The following is a 23,617-nucleotide window of genomic DNA, read 5'->3' on the forward strand; positions in this document are numbered from 1 at the left end:
AATAGATTCACAGTGACGATGCCACATTCGTCACGTCAACCAATCAGACGTTGTGATGCCAAAACCCACGTGGGCCCAAATTTACTGCAATGGGCGTCTGTTCAGTCACGTGTCTGTAGGTGGGTCTAAAATGGAGGTTGTTGACGGCTCTGATGCAGCTAGGTAGGCATGGTAACTACTGTTAGTCACGTGGTTACCGGCTACCGGCGTAAATACCGGAGGAAATCGGGACGGTAAGCCAATTTCTGTTGTAGCGCATTTGCGCCGCTGTGTGTTTTTGTGATCTTCTTTTGTGGCTCATTCAGTGAATTTTGGAAGCTAACCAGCCTATCTTTAGCCGGTTACACAAAGTCTGAAGAATTTCTGGTTCGGTTTTGTTTGTTTAGCGGACTTCTGCGCATTTACGTAACTGCTCGTTTAATCACGGCTTGTTTTCGGTGTGTTTTGTGGTTGTAGAAATGGTTTATATCACATTTTAGCTGAGATTCTGAGGTTTCTGTGGATACCACACATGTCTGGACTTATATTTCTCAACCCGCGTTATAACCGATTAAACGTGATCTCCTCCTTTTTGCCCCCGGTACCGGGGGCGTGGGGCTTAAGTGGCTAGCCAATCATTTTACATTTCCGAGGATAGTAGGCGGGTCCAGGTACGTATGTTCTTTTAGAGCAAAGCTACAGATTAAAAATGTCCAAGGCGAAGCGGTCAAAAGTCTGGCTGTACTTCACAGCAAAAGATGCAAACTCAGCAGCTGCAACAAGTGCTTTAAGGTGATACTGTGATACTGTCAAAGGAGGTAACTCCTCAAATCCGATGAAACACCTGGCGACGCATAGCGTTTTTTTTCTTAAAGCCGAGAAATGCGCCGTATTTGATAGCTTGCTGCGAGACCTCACACCGAGCGCATCTACTGCGGGTGTAGCCTTAGCCCTGCCAGTGTAGCAGAAATGATGAGGATGATGATGCAGCAGCAGCCGTTCTTCTCTGCGTGAGTAGCTTAATGTTGCTCGTGTGTAATTTACGTTGAGTAGGCTAACCACGTCATTACATTAATGCATGTAAGGTGAACTAGCAAACACCATCGTAGCTACATGCGGCTGTCTTCTTGTTTGATGGCAGATACTCCCTTCACCCTGGCCAAAAAGGCTAAAATGACCAAAGAAAAAGTGGAAAACAGTTAAACATGAGAGGTTTTTGGACAAAGTTTGTGTTTTTTCCATTGTTTAAGCGCGTTTAAGTTTGCATGATTGCTATTGGAATGAACATTCTAGAAACCAGTGGTTGCCAAGGGGTCACTGACTGGTCTTAAGGCCTGCATAACTGGGGCTTTAGCAATCAATTTGATAGTGATAGTGACAGTTTGCCAACTGGTAGAGGAATACTAATTTTTCACTTGCAACTGCTGGTTGCCATATGGTTGTAGACCATTATCTAGGCTTGTTTGACTGAGGCCTAACTCACTTGACTTTACAGAGGCACACATACGAAAAGGTGGTGAAGTTACTGACATATGATTTGGGGTCATGTAACTGAACCCTCAGCAGGTAACAGCTTCCACAAATGACAACTTTGGCTGTATTCTTTGATCGTTGGTTAACTCCATATCAGATGTGTAGCACATAAGCCTGAGCTCACAAATTGATTCATCACATCAAATTGTACAAAAATGCTGACTATTTTAAATCTGATTTTGTAGCATTTAACCAAAAATCTCATAGTTGGAAAGTGATCAACACTAGCAGAGTGAGTTCCAGGAATTCATTGTGCACTAACTCTGAAAACCCACCAGCTAGTCTGCTTACTTGGCCTCTGTGAATGAGAGCCAGTTTTACGGGGCTTCTGGTGTAGTCGGGATATTAGATAGCAGATAAAGAAAGTGACATTCCAGACTTCTTGTTCCATGTGCCATTGTTCACTCTGTCTAGCTGCTAAACCTGCCCAAATGTGACATGTTCAGTAGAACTTGGACTAACCCAAATGAAAACCAGAAGGTAAGAAATATCATCCCGTGCCTACAGATTCTTCATAGTCATTTTCCATTATTTGCCACTCATAATCCCATCTGAAACCTTTATCTTCCCTTTCAAACAGGGATGTTAGCAGCTTAGCAGGTCTTGTTTGTTTGAGACAAGTGCATCATCATAACCAATAGAAATGCTGGCCAAGACTCAATAAGTACAAATGAAGCTGTTAATAAATACATAGCATAGTGTACAACTGGGTTTTCCTGCTGGCTGTGATAACTATATGCCCTTTTATTTATGAACCAGAAAAGCTACCCACAGTCACTCAAGAGAGCACACTTACATCATTACCATATAGTATAACTTATAATTATCCAAGTGGCGACACTGAGAACTATAATGTCTCATGTGAGGATTGTCTGGACAAACAGGGAGGGGAGGCGAGGTAAGAGGACACCTCTGAACACACGTTTGCCTAATAATGTTGGATACACACATACTCAGCTAATACACAATCCAGAGAAGACAGTGGCAAATGTTCAATGCCTTTACACACAGACTTGAGCTTATGCTAAAGTCTACTGGCAAGCTCATTATTTAAAAAATAGACCCTTGTCCACTATTTCCATGGTATTCTGGCATGTTGTTGAACATGCACTATGACTGATATTTTTCAGAGCTTTTGGGTAAGTTTTCTTCTTTTCTTTTTTTTTTGTTCTCTCAGTCATATAAATCTTTTGCCTTTTCTCACAAGGTAATTAGCTCGACCCTGGACAGGGGTCTATTTTTCATGGCAGCCTGTCCTTCCTGACATGCTCTTTGACAAAGCCCAGACCATCGTCACACTGCCCTCTCGATCCAACTCAAACATTCTGCTATGGCTGAAGTGCAATGATGTGATTGTCCCAAATAGGTCACGGGCCGCTGTCCAGCTGTGTTTCCCTTGTGAGATTAATTGCCGAGATAGTGTGTGTGTGTGCGTGCGTGTTTTTTGCCTGTGTGTGTGTTGCAGGTGAGTTCCCAGGTTAGTGCACACACTGTGCTTGTGTATGATATGTGATATTGCTGAGGAAGCAGTAAAAAGAGTGCGGCCCAGTAACTGCTCTCTATGTGACATTTACAGAAGAAATCAGACATGTTTCCACCTCAGACCTCCAGCTGCCTCTGTCTTGGCTTGCAGTGCTGAACATGACTGCTAAATAATTCATCGTAGCTTCATCTCACATTACAATATTTTTCTCCACTGGAAGTGTTAGGACTTCTGCAATATTCAAAAGTATACATTCAGGGATGTTGGACTAAATGCTAACATTGTCATGACCAAGACCGCATGACGATGATAGCAATTACCATTTCAGACTTAATAATTGTCATTTCATGTCATTTAGACTCTGTTTTATTTTATTTATTTTCTTTTTTTTGTTTTGTCTGAGCACATACGTGTGTGTATTTACATATATATTTGTATTTGTAAATGCAAGTATGTGTACTTGTGTATATATTGTTTTTTTCTGTATATGTCTGAAATAAAGATACAATAACAATTAGCTTAAAGTACCAAATACCATATGGACAAAAGTATTGGGCCACACATTTTAATTTTAAATTCAGATGTTTTCAAGTCCATTGCCACTGGGTTACAAAATCCGCACTTAGCCATGCAGTCTGCCTTTACAAACATTAATGAAAGAATGCATGGTTGTAAAGAGCTTCCAGAGTTTGGTAATAGGATGCCACAGTTTATTTCCGAGTTTATTTCTAAATATTATTCCTTCCTAGATATTTCACAATCAGTTGTAAGTGGTATTATTGCAAAGTAGAAGTTTTAAGGAACCACAGCAATGCTCTGCTGACTCAACAGCTGCAGCACTTTAAACCTCCTCTGGTATTAACATAAGCATCAAAAATGTGCACCAGGTGTTTTGTGGCATGAATTTCAGTGGCCGAGCAGCTTCTCTCAGTCCGAGATGACAAGCTTCCAGCATCTTACTGCAGTCTTTTAGTCTAATAAAATTTCCCATATTCGCACTCAACCTCGGTCAGGAATTATTTTTGCACTCAAAGTAACCTTAGGCTACACCTTTTAGGCCTTGAGCTTGGCATTGTGGCGATGTGATCTACTGCAGTGGTCCCCGGGCCTCGTGAGTCGTTTGGTACCGGGCCGCGAGAGTTCAGGTGTGAAATGTATAGTTTTCAGGGTTTTTATCGGTTTTCAGCGTTATTTTGTTATCGTTTTTATCATTAACTCTGTTTTCCTTGGTCTTTTCACGTGTGTTATGAATAAGTCTTCTTTTTTTTGGTACCGGTACTAGTTTTATTTTGTTGTATTTATCCACGACACCTTAAAGGCCGGTCCATGAAAATATTGTCGGGCATAAACCGGTCCGTGGCGCAAAAAAGGTTGGAGACCGCTGATCTACTGTAAAGGGATTTTTCAGCTTTATTGAAGCCATTAGAAGAGCTACACCAAAAATGTAAACTTTGTGGTGGTTATAGCATTCATTGTTAGATTTTATAAATCCCTGTACTACACTGGGTCCAACTAGGTAATGTTAGAATATGTTACTCTGAAAGCAAATTAAATTGGTGGACTGATGCATCAACACTGCACTGAGGAAAACTGATTGTGGTTTGTGCTAAGCTGTAGTGCACAGGACACTGTATTAAGAAAGGTGTGTATAAACCTTCAGATTTGAGCAGTTGTAATATACTGCTGCTGATCTTGGAGAGTTTAAAGAATTACATCATAGCACATCATGAAATGGCAGCACCAACAGTCAGTGTCCCTCGTGCTGAGCTGCTGCCTCAAAGCTTCACTGGCAACAAAATGCAGACTTAGCCCTTATGACAGTTTTCCAGGGATGTGGTCCCCCCATTTCATAAATATCCACAGTGCTACCATAAAGCAGAACTGTAAATGTAAAGCTTATTTGTCTTGTTAAGCGCACATGTAAATTATCTGTCCTGCCTTCCATTCCTGGTCACTGGATTAACTCCAGAAACAACTCTTGGTTTGTTCCAGGTTTTTGCAAAGTTGTCCAATAAAAAGTGATAGTAAAAGTAAAAGACCTGGGCTAGGTCATGGGAACAAAACTATTGGATGTTTTGTTTTTTATAGGGGATTTTCCTCCTGTTCCTAAAGAACTGATTTAGTGCTAACACTATTAATTAATACATTAATTATTATTATTACATTTATTTGGTGACACTGAGTGGCTTGAGTTGGAAGGAGGCTGGCTGCCCGTCGATATCTCATACTATCAGTTCAAGGGAAAAGATTTGATCACTCCTCGTGTACTTCCCCTCTGCTGGCTAAAATGATTTAACCTCCTAAGACCCAAACTCTTTCATGGCATTCATTTTTAATTTCTCTTTGCCTATTGGGCTGATTGGAACCTGACGAATGTAAAAACAAAGAATTACCTGAGTTTTTTTTTTCTTTTACCTGATTTTTGTTTCTGAGAAAAATGAGACCCACATATGAGGACGTTTGTTTTAAATTTCAATAGAACAGTGGCAGTATAATGTCCTCGTAAGTGGATATCAGGGCCTTGTAAAGCAAAATTTTGTATTTTGGTTTAGACAACCCAAAATATGATGTCCACATATGTGGATGCCAGGTCATAGGAAGTTAAGAGGACCTCTCACTCCAAAGAAAAGGTCAACACTGACTCAGAAAGACACTCATATCACCGCGACAGTGAAGATGATGGCAGCTATTGTTTAAGAAAGAAATCAGCATCAGCTGTAATTCTAGCTTCAGCTTGATACAATGCACATGTTTGGAGTCGCTGCCTGTTGGAGGTCAATGAAACATGAAGTGCAGGTTAGAATGGCTGTCCTGCAGCAGTTTGATTTACATCACTTCACATATAAACATCTACTTCAAGAAGAACTCCAGAGCTTGACTACTTTTGTCCATGTAAATGAAGCTCCAGGAAGCCTTCTGGGTTTCTAAAATCTGATAAGCGTTCTAAAGTGATGCCACTTGAGATGAGGTCAGTTGTGCTGAAGACTTTAAGTTTCCTCATGGACCCCGTTTTAAACACAACAAAAGAATAGCGCAATAAAGATCTGCTGTAATGCAGTTGAAGGGCATCCAGAATCTTTTAAATCAGACATTATAAATTATAGAGTGACACTGACGCCCTTTCCCTTAACCCAGAGTGAGATTTCCTGTATTTGCTATCAGATTATAGGTCACCAGATTTCTCCAAGGAAACCAGCATAAACACAGTCAGACACTTCCATACTGAAGCAAATTGTGATTGCCATTTTTGGGGGGACTGCCAGTTTTCTGACTGACTGCCCAACTTCTCCTAGTAGTTTGTGCACTGACCTCTCTCGCTCCTGCTCCAGAAGGTTGGTGAACTCGTCACTCTTCTTTATGAACTCCCCGTGGTTCCTCTTCTCATCTTCCAGCTTGTACAAGGTCTGCTTGTGTGATTGTTCCACCATTAGCAGCTGCTCTAGCATCCGCCGGTGCGTCTCCCTCTGCTTCTCCACTAGCTTATCCAGCTGTGATGGGAGCGAATAAAAAACATCTGTCATGTCTGGACTGTTCTGCATTGCTTGGACAGTGGATTAGTAGATTAGAGATTTTGAGTGACTGTTTGTTACCTCTGCCATGGGTTTTTCATAGATGTCTTCCTGGAAGATGTCACACTTGCCCTGGATGGCGTCTCTCTGCAGAGCTTGCAGGACCTTCTGTGGTGTGACAAAACCATATTTGGCCTCCAGCAGGGCCAAGTCAATCTTCTCTGCCTTCAGCACTGTGATCACCTCATCTCTGGCCTGCAGTGAGGGAAGAAAAGGAATGTGGCTGGTCTGAACTTCGTATTGCAAGATTAATATGCAGTGGAATAAACTGTTTTCCTGCTAATGTGCAGCAGCAAGACAGCAAGAGTCTACGTTCTGCAGTTACCACGGATTGTATGGAAACATTGTGGAGCACTGTTGAAGTAAATTGACAAATATATTAGGAATTTTTATTTTTGTGCATACATCCACCTTCTGCCAATTATTTGTGTCTACATCACAGGGACAGTCGTCTAAAGAGAAAAGCCCAGACCTCTCTTTCCCTGCCCACCTCCTCTAAATTGCCAGATAAATCACAGAAATATTGAGCATTTTTCACTCATTAACATGAGTGAAAAATGCCACAAACTGATTAAATCTAACAAGAAATGAAACGGACCAAGGCTAAACACCACCATTTACAGGATTACTGTTTCCTGTATAGATTCACATGCCAGAAACCCACACAAGGGTTTTCTCTGCGGTGAAACACACTGAGTAAGTTTCAGAAGCTATGCAAGCTATAGAAGGCCAGTGAGGGACCCCGAGTGAAAGCTGAGTGAATGTCGAGCCCAACAGCCAGACTCTTAACTTCAACAGGTAACAAGCAGGTGAGCAGTCAGGCTGCAGCCTCCCTTTCTACCTGTTCACATCTCTAAAGCCGAATCACTGTGGAGATTGCTTTTTTGTGCTGGTCTTCATCTTTGCTTTGTGCAGCCAGCTTTGTATTCTACTAAGAGAAAGATCTTAGAGACGCGTGTGTGTCTGCATTAGGGATTTGTGTTGGTGTGTGGGGTTGTAGCCTCAGATTTATATTGTTAAATGGTGATTATGAGACAGTGTGTTTCAGTTGTTTTACAAAGTACCATTAGAGTAATGTAACCAGTAGTAGAAAGAATTACTTTTTACCAGGAGTAATTAAGTTAGGTACTGTATTACTTTCAAGAAAAGTGTTCAGTATTATATTTGTAAAAAATACTTTTTTGAGTAATAACTCCAACACTGATCACAACAAAGAGGAGAAATGCCTCAACAGACTGGAAAACATTTGACCCACAGCATGCAATTCATTTTCATGAGTGTCATTTCTTTACTGCTACTTAGCAATGGTGGTGGCTCTCAAAATGGAGCCAATGAGAATCGATAAGGAATCAAATGAATAACTGATAGTAATAATGGAATCAATATAAATTCTTTAGTTTCCATTCCTACTGCCAGGCGATTCTCGGCTGTAGTGTAGGAAACAGGAAGAAGCCTCAGCTGTCAGCTGTCTGTTAACACAGACCAACTTGAGAGCGCACTAAGCCAGGGGATGGTGCTATGTCTGCAGGCCTACCAGCTGCTTTAATGGTTGTATGTTGTCTGGGCTAAATCCACATTCCCCTAGTCATCTCTACTGTTTGGGTTACCTGTAGCTCTCCTTCAAGCAAACTCAGAAGAAAGACAAGGTCATCACGGGAAAGGTCCCTGCCCTTCTCCCTTCGACCACCCTTGGCAGCGCCGCTGGCACTGCTGCTGCACCCACTTCCTCCTGTGCTGGTGCTCTTCTTGGGAGTCTTGTTGTTCCTCTGAATGGTGCCGGTGTCGTCTGGTGGCTCGCGGTGTCGACCGCGACGCTCTGCCCTTCCAGAGGGCTCATCTCGCTCTGCAGATCTCTTGCGAGTATCTGCCTGCTGCATCAGCTTGGCCTTGGTTACGTCCTCCAGACTGTTGCTGCGGGATCGCATGTTCGTCTACCTGTTCAGTGAAAGAGAGGAACACGCTTGTTACTGTCTGTATGCAAATAAATGTACATTTATTGTCTTTTCTGTCATTCGTCTTTGCATAAAGTCAAGAGAAACGGAAAAGAAACTGAACATATAAAGTGTCTGACAACTGATTTCATTCATGACCTTCAATTAAAGGACAATGTCACAATGTCATCTTTTACATTGATTTTCTGGGCAAATATTTTAGGCCAAGGGTGTCAAACATAAGGCTCAGGGGACAAAATTGACAAAGACTCCAACTCCAAAAAACTCAGATGGGTAGTTTTGAAACAAGTGAAGGATTGCATAGTTTTGACCTTTAACTGTATTTGCATTAGTTTTACAGCTTTTCCCCCATGGCCATTCATTCATATTACAACAGACAGTAATAGATAAGTAATTAAACAACAAAAACCTTTCTGTTTTTTTTTTACTACAACGAGCCACATTATTATTATTATTATTATTATTATTATTATTATTATTATTATCAATTTTTATTTTTTTCTTAAAGAGGACATCTGTGATGCCTCAAAGGCCTCAAAGGCATTTACACTATTCTGTATTTCTTTTCAACTACAGTTTTCACCGCTTGTCAAATGAAGATTCTGAGAGTAAAAGGTCAACTCTACTCAGACTGTATTCATTGACAAAGGTTTAGCTAGGTGTTTAATCAGAGTTGCTACACTCTGCAACAGAACACTACAACATCTTCTGTGAATTACCACAAAAGGTTTAATGGCATGTCATGGCAACAAGCTACCAGAACTTCTTCTGTAATTTTACACATTTATTACTTATTTTTTGCATGTCATGGCGACAGCTTTCTTTAGTTTACTACAGTAGCTTTGTTGCAGGAAATCTGAGATGTACATTAGGACTTGCACTTCTTTCTCTAATACAAACACATCTCAGGGATTAAGGGTGTAGTTAAACTTCTTTATACCAATAGAAAGGGTAGTCTCACTGGTCCGGCCCACTTAAGATCAAAGTGGGCTGTACAGTGAGTTTAACATCCCTGATTTAGGCCTTAGTGGGTAATGGTGCAATTTAAGAGCTCTCCTCAAATGCTTGACGGGTGCACTTGCAGGACTGGTTCTGCAAGCATATTTAAAGAGGGCAGAGGAACAATGAAAATAGTCCACCAGAAGTACTCATTCAATGACAGGAAAAGTATTTAAGAGGGGACCTTTCTCATCAGTGTCTTGTCTTTATCCTGAAGCATGTTTTTATTAACATGCTGGACTCCGCAGGGGGATCTCATCACACACCATCACACACAGCAGATGTAACCTGTCATCGTCCAGAAGTAGGTCATAAACTAGACCTGCATCCAGTTCCATATATGCAATGCGTACAGCGCGGTGGCATGTCGTCATTCCCTGCTGTGTTATTACTAGTCACTCAGCGGAATTGATTCATCATCACCACGTCGTACCACTGGCCACAAAGCCCGATTAGTCCACCAATTTTCTGACAGCACCAGAACCGTTTTTGGACCCTGGACCTTTAGTCCTGTCGCAGCGAATTACCCAGAACTGCTGACAGTCATTAGCAGCTGGTGAATTTTCCCAGAAAGTGCTTTATTGATTTATTTTTAACATAGAAAAAGCAGCCAAAATCAGTCAGACCCCTGAGTTCTGTAGTTTTAATGTGTACCTACTCTGTTAGTTATACATATGATGATAGGTGGGCCCAGAGTGTGGTTAGAAAAAGGGTTAACATTAGGGTAGATGATGTTGTGTGCTATGAATAAAAAGCATCGTGGCTACCTACCAAGGTCTGTTTGGCATATACAGTGTGCCTTTGTGGCATCTGGTTTAGGAATGGGCTATTCAGGGACTCATTGACTATGACAAATCAAACTATGATAAATAGATGAATGCAAGCTACAAGCTTGCGGGCAAAGAAACCTCTTTGAAAGCTCTTTTGCAAAGTAATTTATTACTTTTTCAGCATTATGCTCGGCTAAAGTAAATATATTCAAAAGACAAACCAGAACTGAAACATGCTGAGACTCATTTGTGTTTGATGTCAGAGAGAATAAGCTGCCCAAAGGCATTAGATCATAATTCATCCGGCTCCACTCACATCAAAATGAGTCCAACTAACTGAGCTCAAAAGTGGCAGTTCTGGCTAACAGACATATTTCACAACAGTATACTTGGTTACATTTATTTTGTCATTTGTAACTGAGCAACATAACATAATGCAATACTGTACTCTGTAAGGGACAGTGACAGAAATACTGGGATTAGAGTGTGTTGATTTTCTTTGAAGGGGAACCAACTAAAGCAGCTCGAAATGACAGCAAGGACAAGGAAAAGGGAGGTAAGATGCTATTATGCTATGCTAAGTCATATATATATATATATAGAACAAGTTACATATATATATATATATATATATATATATATCATGTATGTGCAAACATACATGATTCTTTTTATGTTTGACTGATTCGTAGGTCAGATTTACATGGCTCAACACACAAAAAGATTATCTGAAAATGGTCAGGTACAAGGACTGGACTGAAAATGAGTGAAAAAGCAGCCAATGTCCAAAGAAAAATGTTAAAATTCGAAGCAATGAAGGTTAGGTCAAACCTTTTGTACAGTACTATATGTAATGAAATACTAAAAGTCCATGTTTCATCTACATTGTGCTGTACTTAAGGCACGAGTAAAGAATAACAACATAGCTGAAGGAGACTATCATGGGCACCGCTGAATGCCAAAAGTCAAGGTGTCAAAGTAAAATCATTCCAGCGCCCGCTGTTCTATCATATCCTCTTAGTGTTTAGATTTCAGACACACAGTTTGCAGTAAAAATATGTTGTAGGTTTTTGCTTCTTTATACGATTTAAAACTGTCTTTAAACTGCAGATTAAAACGAGTAGAGTCAGCCAACATCTGAGCTTACCACAATCGTATCTTACATGTTTTTTTTTTAAACATCAAGGCAAAATGTTTGTGTAGGTGTGTGCCCCATTTTTTAAAGCTCCAGTCAGAACAGCTGAGTCACCGACCATATCCCACTGCAGGCTTAAGAAAATAGGGTTTTTAAGAGGATTCCCACATTTTTAAGTGGCTTCAAATTAAAGATAAAAAAGTTTTTTAATACAGTCAGGTACAAGGACTGGACTAAAAATGAGTAGCCTGGAGAACTGTTGCTCGAGACCACTTTAGAAGTTACAAGAAGATCTGACAGCTCAGAAGCAAAGTATGAAGAAATGAGGGGTGGATCAGAACTTTTAATTACAGTACAACACTGTGCAAGAGTAGTTTTAGGTGTTTCAGAGTCATTTACGTTAAATTTTATCTCAAGTTGCCTGACCAGGAAAGCCACTACATTCACTTCACCTATAATAAAACTCCAGTTTCCTCTTCCATTTGTGTTAAATACAATTCTACTGGAAGCATTTTACATACAGTGAACATCTACTCAGAAAACAGAAGATCAACTTTAGGGCTGTGCATTTGTATTAAAAATTACAGATCACATTAGCTTTTAAAAAAACAACAACAACACACATACCATGAAAGTTACAAAAGTTACAAAATGTCATTCCAGCGTTGTACTCCTCCATCATCACACCAGGATGTCTGGCCCAACAGCCATATGTTTGAGTGTGGCTCACCTACACCTGCACAGCTTATTTGGTGATACCCCAGCTATACCTAGGCTTGTGATCTGTCCCCATGTGCACTCTGTTTGAACTGTATTTGCTTACTATTTAACACAAACTTCAAGTCATATTTTTAATCCTAATACGGCCCAATTGGAACACAGAAAAAAACAGTGTGTTTGACTCGACTCCTGCAGTTCGTGTCCAGCCTCTGTGTGAGGCCCTCTGACAGTTTATGAGTAAGAAAGATGGCTGGCTGATTGCATTGTGCACACTCTAGGCAAGGCGCCACATGATTCAGAGCTGAGGTAATTCCCTGCAGTCTAAGACAGACTCCACATCGGCTTACTCAGAGATCTGGGCTACAGGCGATAGACAGAGCTCTTCGAAATGTGTGAGCAAGTGTGTCTGTGAAGAATTAAGTAATGTGCTTGCAATATGTAAAGCAAACATGCAGTTAAGCCTGTGTCATCAGAACAGTAAGTGTCCTAATGAAACGCAGCTATTAGTCACTACAGCACAACTGCAGCCTGTTCAAGTTCACAAATGCAAGATACATATTTGGGGCTGGAGAGCGCAGATTTGATCAGGGATTGCGCAACAAATCCAAGGGTCACAGACATGTAAAGCCCTGCTGGGATTCTTACATGTGCAAGTATCACGTATCTGCAAAATTTCCAAGATGGATCAGAAATACATCACATAGTTCATAAAAAAAAATGAAAATGTTCACTGAGGGAACAGGAAAATAGCTCAGGATCAGATCGGATCTGATGTTTCTCCAAATCAGTCCCCTGCAGTCCTGGTGGGAGTCAAATAAATTAGTTTTGAGATCAGCATTGTATCTCGGGTGAGTGATGTCCCTGATTTTTCTGATCTGTATTATTGGTTACAGGAAGCCAAGATGAAAGCAAAGAAATCTTTGGAAACATTCAAATGGGTGTGCGAAAGCAAGCCGGCCAGCTGTGCTGATGTATTTTTAAACAGATGGGAAACTAATTTGTTTGACTGTAGTTACAAAGCACAAAACATCTTTCTTTTTTCTTTCTAAATGTAAGGGGGTAAAAAAACAAACAAAACGATTTGATGGAGCAGACTTCGGCTGATCGATGCGATAACACTGGAGTTAATCGCCGTTAACTGTTAAAATCCCATCATCTGCTCTGCAGCATCAGCAGCACCATCCAAATCTAAATAAACACAGGATGTAAATAGACTTTGGAAGGCAGCAGTGCCAAGAGAAAGCAAAGCTTACAAACAAAGCAAGAAAAAACTAACAAAAACAAAAAAAAAAGATGCTGTTTGAAAATTTCTTTCGGGCCTTCCATCACCCGAGGAGTCGGAAAAACAATAGCTACTAAAAGCTGGTGTGAGGCCATATTTTCTCCATGACATTGTTGTTGTCAGCAGAGAAGGTGTGAAGACCAAGTTCCGGTAACTGACCACCATGTGTGGACAGAAACCTCGGATAACCCTGTCAGGACCATTTTAGTGATTGAGTTTCTATATGGGGGGGCGTAGGAGGGTTAACCTGGGTTTGAATCCACCATCTGGCCGGGATCGTTCTCTGTGGAGTCTGCCTTTGTTACCCCTGTGATGGACTGGTGACCGGTCCAGGGTGTTCCCTGCTTCTTACCCTATGGTAGCTGGGATAATCTCCAGCACCCCTGTGACCCTTGATTGGATAAGTGGAAGAGAATGAATGGATGGGTGGGAGTTTCTGTTATCCTCTGTGTATGGCCTGTGTAAGTCTAACTGGGGAAAACTTTGACTGTGTTCGAAGCCGAAAACCAGTTCAGACCTGTCAATATTTCAGATGAAGTCATCGTATTATCCAACTGTCAACCTGCTGAAGCTATCGTGTTTCTACCTGTGATTCTCATATAATAACAACAGATCACCATTTCCATCTGCCGAAGTGCTTATTGACACAAACAGCATGAATGAATGGGTGTGCGACATGTGTGAAACTGCCCAGGGATGACTTAACCGCGCTTTGTCCTCTCACTAATCCCATCCAACCAGAGTAAGGCGTGCTTGTCAGCGCGATTTGAATAAACTCTGCTCATTTTTCATTTTGCAAGCAAAGATCAGTGCCAGGAGTTGATGTTATGATTAACAGGTGCTCAGATCTTATGCAACAGAGTTGGCCACTCAGTGTGCTCTTTGGCAATAAAGACAAACACACTAAAAGAGAATCACTCAAGCACAAACACAATTGGACACAGAGGGAAAATTAATATGTGTGTGTGCGTGTTTGTGTGTGTTTGGTTTAAACATCTCAACAGCTTCTCATTTTTAGGTGTATATACACTTACATGTGGGTGTGTACCCACACACAGAGCCCATGCTGGCACAGCTTCCTGATATAATTCGGCTAAGTGGTGTTTTGAGCTAAACAGTGAGTAAGCTAAAACAACAACAATCTTAGTTTTCCAGCTTGTAGACATAGACTGTATATAAAAGATGGGCATGAACCACCATGCCACCACCTGTTGGTTGGTGAAGGTGCCGTTTTGGTATTTTGAAGTTAAATGTGACGATCGACGACTAACCGTGAAGCTGAGGGGAGCTGCAGGCTCACACAGTTGTGGATTTTCAATCACCACACAGCCCCACCCTAAATCACGAGCTGCTTTATCATCTTTGGGAGCAGACTTCACTAAATGAACATGGCACAGAGTTAATGTAGAGGTGAAGTGGGTGCATCCAACTATATACCACTAAAGAAGTCTTTACTGAGGTCATTAGTAGGGATGGGTAGCGATATTGTTCTGACATAAACGGTAGTAACCAGACCAAGAAGCAGCTTTATTTTGGAGCTTTTTTTTTTCCTGGGATGTCATACACTTTGGATTCTAGCCAATCATTTTACCTTTCCAAGGATAGGAGGCGGGCTCAGGTTCTTTTAGAGCAGAGCTACAGATTAAAAATTCCCAAGGCGAAGCGGTCAAAAGTCTGGCTGTACTTCACAGCAAAAGATGCAAACGAAGCAGCCTGCAACAAGTGCTTTAAGGTGATACTGTGCAAAGGAGGTAACACCTCGAATCTGAGGAAATACCTGGCGACGCATAGCGTTTTTTTAAAAGCCGAGAAATGCGTCGTATTTACTGCATACCGGCAGGAAGTTGAGCGGCTGGTACTCTGGTGCAGTCTGCACAATCTGGAGCTGAACACTCTTAAAACTGTAGAGATGACAGTGGACTTCAGGAGACATCCCTCAACTCTGCCCCCCCTTACCATATCAGACAGCCCTGTGTCGACTGCGAAGATCTTCAAGTTCCTGGGTACCACCATCTCCCAGGACTTGAAGTAGGAGACCAACACCAACTCCATCCTCAAAAAGACCCAACAGAGGATGTACTTCCTGAGACAACTGGGGAAGTACAGTCTTCCACAGGAGCTGCTGATCCAGTTCTACACTGCGGTCATTGAGTCTGTCCTGTGCTCCTCCATCACAGTCTGGTATGGTGCAGCCACTAAACAGGACAGGAGCAGACTGCAGCGGACTGTACGGGCAGCAGAAAGGATCATCGGCGCCCCCCTGCCCTCCATCCAGGATCTGTACCTCTCAAGAACCAGGAAACGGGCAGGGAAAATCATCACAGACCCCTCACACCCTGGACACAGACTTTTTGATCTGCTGCCCTCTGGCAGAAGCCTGCAGACCAGGACCACCCGACACAGGAACAGTTTCTTTCCCCTCGCCATCTCCCTTCTAAACAGTTGACCTGTCACACTGCTCCCACTGCCAGACTGCAACTGCACCTTATGTACATTCTGCAGTATTCATTCCACCTCATTTCATTTCTGTATTTTATGTATACAAGTTTAGATTAGTTATTTATAGTTGGTTTACACAGCTTTGTGTATGTATGTGTATGCATGTGTAATGTATATATAGTGTGTGTGTGTGTGTGTGTGTGTGTGTGTGTGTGTGTGTGTGTGTGTGTGTGTGTGTGTGTGTGTGTGATTTACATTGCTGTGCTTGAGAGCCTCCATCTACCGGAACCAAATTCCTCGTATGTGTCTGCACATATGCTTGGCCAATAAACACGATTCTGATTCTGATTCTGGTATTTGATAGCTTGCTGCGACACCTCACACCGTGCGCATCTACTGCGGGTGGGTTGCCTGTTATCGGACCCGGAGTTAGTAACATCCCCCAAGAACCCAAAGAGGAAAGTCCTGGCCCCTAGCCCTGCCAGTGTAGCAGAAATGATGATGGATGATGATGGCGTACTTCTCTGCGTGAGTAGCTTAATGTTGTTCGTGTGTAATTTACGTTGAGTAGGCTAACCACGTTATTACATTAATGCATGTAAGGTGAACTAGCAAACACCATCGTTGTTGTCTGTCTTCTTGTCTCCAAAGTTTGTGTTTTCCATTGTTTAAGCACCGGTTCCAACCAAAGTAGGTATGTTGTATCAACAGAAAAGGCTAACTTGGTTATCATTTTGCAGAAAAAAAGAGACTGCTAAAAATAAAAACATAAGAGGTTTTTGGACAAAGTGTGTGTTCTCCATTCTTTAAGCACCGGTTCGAGCACTGTTTAAGCACCGGCACCGTTTCAAAAGTACCGGTTTGGCACCGTTATCGGATAAAACTTAAATGATACCCATCCCTAGTCATTAGTCCAGTGAGCAGTGGGGGTCACTTTCTCATCAACCTTTAAGCAGCCAGAGTCATTTCCCCCTGCTAACTATCTGACAGAATGACATTTTAAAATACTTCTGCATTCATGTCACTTCTCATATTAGCATTTATTTACACAAGAGCATAGCTGATGGAAATTTTATTAATTTTGTGGGCATCTGGGCATCAATTAAATAAATAATTAGTGGACAAATCTAAATTCAGTCCTATAACCATTAATACCAATTAGCCTAACCCCATGTATGTTTTTGGACTGTGGAATTAGGCCAGAGTGCCTGTTTATGTCAGTGGCTGTGTGTGGAGACGAGGAAGAGATCACCCAAACGCAGGACTCACGGTGCAGGGTGATGTTGTTTTTGTGACAGGTGAGACCTGAGTCTGGGAACCGCCCCTGGTTCAGTGTTTTACCCTTTTTATATTTTATATATATATATATATATATATATATATATATATATATACAGGGGTAGGCAACCTTTATGATGATGAGTGCCATCTGAGATTTCCTCAGAAGTCAGTGTGCTATATGATTGCATTAGCAATAAATACAATTTAATAACGCTCTATATTAACAGTTACACACTATATAGAAGAACTTTATAGAATTATATTTGTTCGCAGTTGTTGGCAGCTATCAGCGAATAGCTATCAGCTATTTTGAAACAAAAAAAAGACACTTTTTATCCATAACAGCAAATGAACTGTACAACAGAAAATACAAATGCTATTTATGGTCTCCTCACAACAATGATAAGAAAAATAAACTGGGCCAATATGGCATGTTTGTTAATACAGAGACACACATGTTAATGTGATCTCTGGTCTCCCACTCAGAGACACAGGTCTCCGAGTGTCCAGCATTCAGACCTGAGGACACTCATGTGAGAGAAAATCTGCTCACACAGATAAGTAGAGCCAAATACTGTCAATAAGGCCTCTGCAATGTTCTGAAGACAGTTAAACTTGTCAGGTAGTGATGTCCAACAGGTGAAAATGCAAGCTGCATGAACATGCACAGGTATGGATTCCAGCTGCTTCGATGTTGCATTAACTGGCATTAACTCAGCCACTTAATGCAAGACAAATCTAGCTGCTCATTAAAGCTTTCTGGTTTGATCAGAAAATAAAACATTGGTCCAAACACCTGAAAGTCCCAAAAACGCATTGTGAATTCTGTCTCGAGTCTACGGATGTATCCGTGTATTTGGTGCTGATGCTGTGCTGAGCAGAAAGCTCCTGAAGCTTTTGAAGTGTCGGAATATGGAAAGCTAACAACGCCCCCTCACCAGTAGGTGAAATTAATTTTAGACAATTACAAGTTGAATCTGGTAGTTGGTAGTTGGTAGCTAACATACTGTCATTAAGAAGCGGCACAACTAATGTGTCTATGCGAGCTAATTTGCGATGTGCACCGCTGGTGCGGCCATTTATCTTTTAATGCACCCTCTCAGATTAATTCACTGTGTGTCGTGCCCAGGGCTGCACTGGGACAAAAAATCAGCCCGGGCATTTTGACTAGAGACCGGTCCACCAGGTATTAAAGCCATAAAGCCTTTGAATGAAAACAAACATTGTTGTGACAGTGATGTACAATCTTGTTGGTATATGTATGATTTCTATACATTTTACGTCAGATAAAAACTTTGGTTGTAAGATTCAGATAATTATTTAATAAAAGCGAGACATTTTAAATGAGAATAAGAAAGTATTTCTCTGTGCCCCCCTCTCCCTGTTAATGCCCTACCTGGCCCCCTGGCAACACTTTGCTAGATCCGCCCCTGCACAGTTACCAGCTGTCAGCTACATAGAAAAAGGATCCTGGTGTTATCTGTCTCTCAGAAACAGTTCATAACTTCCCCTCAACTCACTCATGTCACCTAAAAGGTAAACCTGTTTCTCCATCACCTGTTCAGCTCTGATGATTCAGTAAGGACATCTCCTGGTTTCATCCTCATGTTTCCCTCTCACCAGATATCCAAACCGACATAATGACCAGCAGCTTTTACAGCTGTGGCTCCAGCAAACATCAACTGATACTAGAAATTAATATTAAATAAATTCTAACAATAGCTGATCAAGCTTAAACGTGCTGCTGTTGTTTAACGCGACATCCGCTGGTTTCTTCTTTCTGGCGCAAAGTGGGCGATAAATAAACAAGAGAGAAAAGCCGATCAGCTGATCATTGATCAGTTTCATGATTGAAGTAGCAACCGGAGAGAGAGAATGAGAGAAGAAGAGGCAGCTGACAGCGTAACGACAGAATAACTCCAGCTTTGTGTCCTTTTCCATTCTAGCTGAAGTACGGGACAAACTGTGTTCCTTTTCAGCTCAATACAAAACGCGTAATATTTTCTCTGAATGCGGGAGGATTCCGTCTTTTTACGGGACGGTTGGCAACTCTACTAACTTATGAATAAGATAAAGTTCATGCTAGCTAGTACGCAGTACGAGTTATTGTAACTGACTGTAAAAAGTCAGCACAACAAAAATAAACTCCACCTAAACTTGGTTTATATCTGACTCAGATACACTGCAGGTCATAACTTCGTACCTGAAGTTCAGTTCACCTGATACTCAGACCGGCGGCCGCCTCGAGTCTCTCTTCTTGCCTCACCTTTCTCTCATCCAATTCAATTCAATTCAATTTTATTTATATAGCGCCAAATCACAACAAAAGTCGCCTCAAGGCGCTTCATAGATACAGAGAAAAACCCAACAATCATATGACCCCCTATGAGCAAGCACTTTGGCAACAGTGGGAAGGAAAAACTCCCTTTTAACAGGAAGAAACCTCCGGCAGAACCAGGCTCAGGGAGGGGCGGCCATCTGCTGCGACCGGTTGGGGTGAGAGAAGGAAGACAGGATAAAAGACATGCTGTGGAAGAGAGACAGAGGTTAATAACAGATATGATTCAATGCAGAGAGGTCTGTTAATACATAGTGAGTGAGAAAGATGACTGGAAAGGAAAAACTCAATGCATCATGGGAATCCCCCGGCAGCCTACATCTATTGCAGCATAACTAAGGGAGGATTCAGGGTCACCTGGTCCAGCCCTAACTATATGCTTTAGCAAAAAGAAAAGTTTTAAGCCTAATCTTAAAAGTAGAGATAGTGTCTGTCTCCCGAATCCAAACTGGAAGCTGGTTCCACAGAAGAGGGGCCTGAAAACTGAAGGCTCTCCCTCCCATTCTACTTTTAAATACTCTAGGAACAACAAGTAGGCCTGCAGAGCGGGAGCGAAGTGCTCTAATAGGGTGATATGGTACTACAAGGTCATTAAGATAAGATGGGGCCTGATTATTTAAGACCTTGTATGTGAGGAGCAGGATTTTGAATTCAATTCTGGATTTAACAGGAAGCCAATGAAGGGAAGCCAAAACAGGAGAAATATGCTCTCTCTTTCTAGTCCCTGTCAGTACTCTTGCTGCAGCATTTTGGATTAACTGAAGGCTTTTCAGTGAGTTTTTTGGACATCCTGATAATAATGAATTGCAGTAGTCCAGCCTGGAAGTAATAAATGCATGAACTAGTTTTTCAGCGTCACTCTGAGACAGGATATTTCTAATTTTAGAGATGTTGCGCAAATGGAAGAACGCAGTCTTACATATTTGTTTAATATGTGCGTTGAAGGACATATCCTGGTCAAAAATGACTCCAAGGTTCCTCACAGTGTTACTGGAGGCCAAAGTAATGCCATCCAGAGTAAGAATCTGGTTAGATACCATATTTCTAAGCTTTTCAGCGCCGAGTACAATGACCTCAGTTTTATCTGAGTTAAGAAGCAGAAAGTTAGTGGCCATCCAAGTCTTTATGTCTTTAAGACATTCCTGCTGTTTAACTAATTGGTGTGTGTTATCTGGCTTCATGGACAGATAGAGCTGGGTGTCATCTGCATAGCAGTGAAAATGTATGCTATGTCTTCTAATGATGCTGCCTAGGGGAAGCATGTATAATGTAAACAGAATTGGTCCTAGCACTGAACCCTGTGGAACTCCATAATTAACCTCAGTGTGTGAAGAGGACTCTCCATTTACATGCACAAATTGGAGTCTATTAGATAGATATGATACAAACCACTGCAGTGCAATACCTGTAATACCTACAGCATGTTCTAATCGCTCTAATAGGATATTATGGTCAACAGTATCGAATGCTGCACTAAGGTCTAGCAGGACAAGCACAGAGATGAGTCCACTGTCAGAGGCCATAAGAAGATCATTTGTAACCTTCACTAAAGCTGTTTCTGTGCTGTGATGAACTCTGAAACCTGACTGAAACTCTTCAAATAAACCATTCCTCTGCAGATGATCTGTTAGCTGTTTGACAACTACTCTTTCAAGGATTTTTGATATGAAAGGAAGGTTGGAGATTGGCCTATAATTAGCTAAGACTGCTGGGTCTAGAGATGGCTTTTTGAGTAAAGGTTTAACTGCAGCCACCTTGAAGGCCTGTGGTACATAGCCGATTATTAGAGATAGGTTGATCATATATAAGATTGAAGAATTAATCAATGGCAGAACTTCTTTGAGCAGTTTTGTAGGAATGGGGTCTAAAAGACACGTTGATGGTTTGGAGGAAGTAATTATTGAAGTTAACTCAGAAAGATCAATTGGAGAAAAAGAGTCTAACTTAACATCAATGGTACTAAGAGTAGCTGTAGATAATATTACATCTGTGGGATGATTATTGGTAATTTTTTCTCTAATGATAAAAATTTTATTTGTGAAGAAGTTCATGAAGTCATCACTAGTTAACGTTAAAGGGATGGTTGGCTCAAAAGAGCTCTGACTTTTTGTCAGCCTGGCTACAGTGCTGAAGAGAAACCTGGGGTTGTTCTTATTTTCTTCAATCAGTGATGAGTAGTAAGCTGTTCTGGCTTTGCGGAGGGCTTTCTTATAAATGGTAAATGGTAAATGGCCTGTATTTATATAGCGCCTTACTAGTCCCTAAGGACCCCAAAGCGCTTTACATATCCAGTCATCCACCCATTCACGCACACATTCACACACTGGTGATGGTAAGCTACAATGTAACCACAGCCACCCTGGGGCGCACTGACAGAGGCGCAACAAACTATTTCTCCAGGCTAAATGATGATCCTCTAAATTTGTGACACGCCATTTCCTCTCCAGATTACGAGTCATCTGCTTTAGGGTACGTGTTTGAGAATTATACCACGGGGTCAGGTACTTCTGATTAGAGACCTTAGTTTTCACTGGAGCTACAGTATCCAGAGTCGTACGTAGTGAGGAGGTGAAATTATTAACAAGATAATCGACCTCTGTTGGGGTAGCGTTCAGATAGCTGCTCTGCTCTGTGTTGGTACAGGGCATTGACGATGATAACAGTGGGTGGATTATATTCTTAAACTTAGTTACAGCGCTTTCAGAAAGACATCTACTTTGATAAAGTCCACTCTCCACTGCTGTGTAATCAATTATTGTAAATGTAAATGTTATCAAGAAATGATCAGACAGGAGAGGGTTTTCAGGAAACACTGTTAAATGTTCAGTTTCTATGCCATATGTTAAAACAAGATCTAGAGTGTGATTAAAGTGGTGGGTGGGTTCTTTTACATTTTGAGAGAAACCAATTGAGTCTAACAACAGATTAAATGCCATGTTGAGGCTGTCATTTTTAGCATCAACATGGATGTTAAAATCACCCACAATAATTATTTTATCTGAGCTCAGAACTAAATTAGATATAAAGTCTGAGAAATCAGACAGAAACTCTGTGTAAGGCCCAGGTGGACGATAGATGATAACAAGTAAGACTGGTTTCTGAGTTTCACAGCTGGGGTGGACAATGTTAAGCATCAGGCTTTCAAATGAATTAAAAGTCTGTCTTGGTCTTTCATTAATTAATAGACTGGTGTGAAAAATTGCTGCCACACCACTTGCTAATGTTACTGAATCTGTGGAAGCTCCGCGATAGCCACCACCAAACGAGTTATTTTTATACACCGGCCAGCATCTGGCCAATCCAACACCTTTGATTGTTTATACCGTTAAAGATAAAAAATAAAAAATCATCGGGCCACTGAGCAAATGCCCGGTATGCCCGATGGTCAGTCCAGCTATGGTCGTGCCATCAGTTAACCCTTTGTGTGCCAGCTGTGGCACACGTGCCGAGGGTTATATATATATATCGTTGTAGACAGTGAAGATGCTGTGTGGAAAACAAATCCTTTTTTGTCATGCCGCTTTTTGTATGCACCACGGTGGGCCTGAGTGAAGACGGCACTGAAGATTTGCCTTTTTTATAGTGTTTTGCCCAGTGGGGTTCAGTGTGAGTTGCCGTCCCTTTTAACGTGTTTGATATGTTGATTTGTTTTTAACAGGTTCCCCGCAGCGCTTATCCTGTCTCCCTGGCATTCGTACAATTTTATCATTTTTACCGTACTTAATAAAGTAAAGCTTTCAATTGTTTTTAGGTGCCGCTGTTACACGTTTACTTTTATTTAGTATTAAAATTAAATCCATTTTAACTGACTGTGTGGTTACAGCTCTGTCCTATCTTAAATAGGTACCTACCACGGGTCATGAACAGAGCAGGAACGAAAGGACTGACTGAAAGACTGAATGGCTGGCTGAACTGAACACACGTGGGAACGACAACATAACTGAAAACACTGGGTCACTGACCCAGGAACCCTGACAGTTTACAGCAGACACTGGGAGAACATGCATTAATGGACCCTCTTGCTATACTAACCACCCCACCACGAACTGGCCACAGGGTGAAAATTTAATGTTATGTCTTTTTATATTTGTTGTTTTTGAATGCTCTTAATTTGAAAAGTTAGTATTATTTCCCGTT

At 41.4% G+C, this 23,617-nt stretch overlaps 1 protein-coding gene across 4 annotated transcripts in view; it reads right to left on the reverse strand.

Annotated features, from left to right (window-relative positions):
* filip1l (filamin A interacting protein 1-like) overlaps positions 1-23,617 on the reverse strand; it is a 102,584-nt gene that overhangs the window by 53,117 nt on the left and 25,850 nt on the right. For 3 of the 4 annotated variants that reach the window (XM_035908604.2, XM_006792803.3, XM_087836296.1), the window contains exons 2-4: positions 8,172-8,499; positions 6,586-6,759; positions 6,305-6,483 (exon numbers count right to left, since the gene is read on the reverse strand). In XM_035908604.2, coding sequence (XP_035764497.2) covers positions 6,305-6,483; positions 6,586-6,759; positions 8,172-8,489 — 671 coding nt within the window. In that variant the 5' untranslated portion in view covers positions 8,490-8,499. Of the gene's footprint in view, positions 1-6,304; positions 6,484-6,585; positions 6,760-8,171; positions 8,500-19,345; positions 19,443-23,617 lie in introns of those variants that run through there. The other variant, XM_087836295.1, reaches the window with a different exon arrangement.

This window comes from Neolamprologus brichardi, chromosome 23, assembly GCF_056152115.1.
Source record: "Neolamprologus brichardi isolate AB-2024 chromosome 23, ASM5615211v1, whole genome shotgun sequence".
Taxonomy (NCBI): domain Eukaryota; kingdom Metazoa; phylum Chordata; class Actinopteri; order Cichliformes; family Cichlidae; genus Neolamprologus; species Neolamprologus brichardi.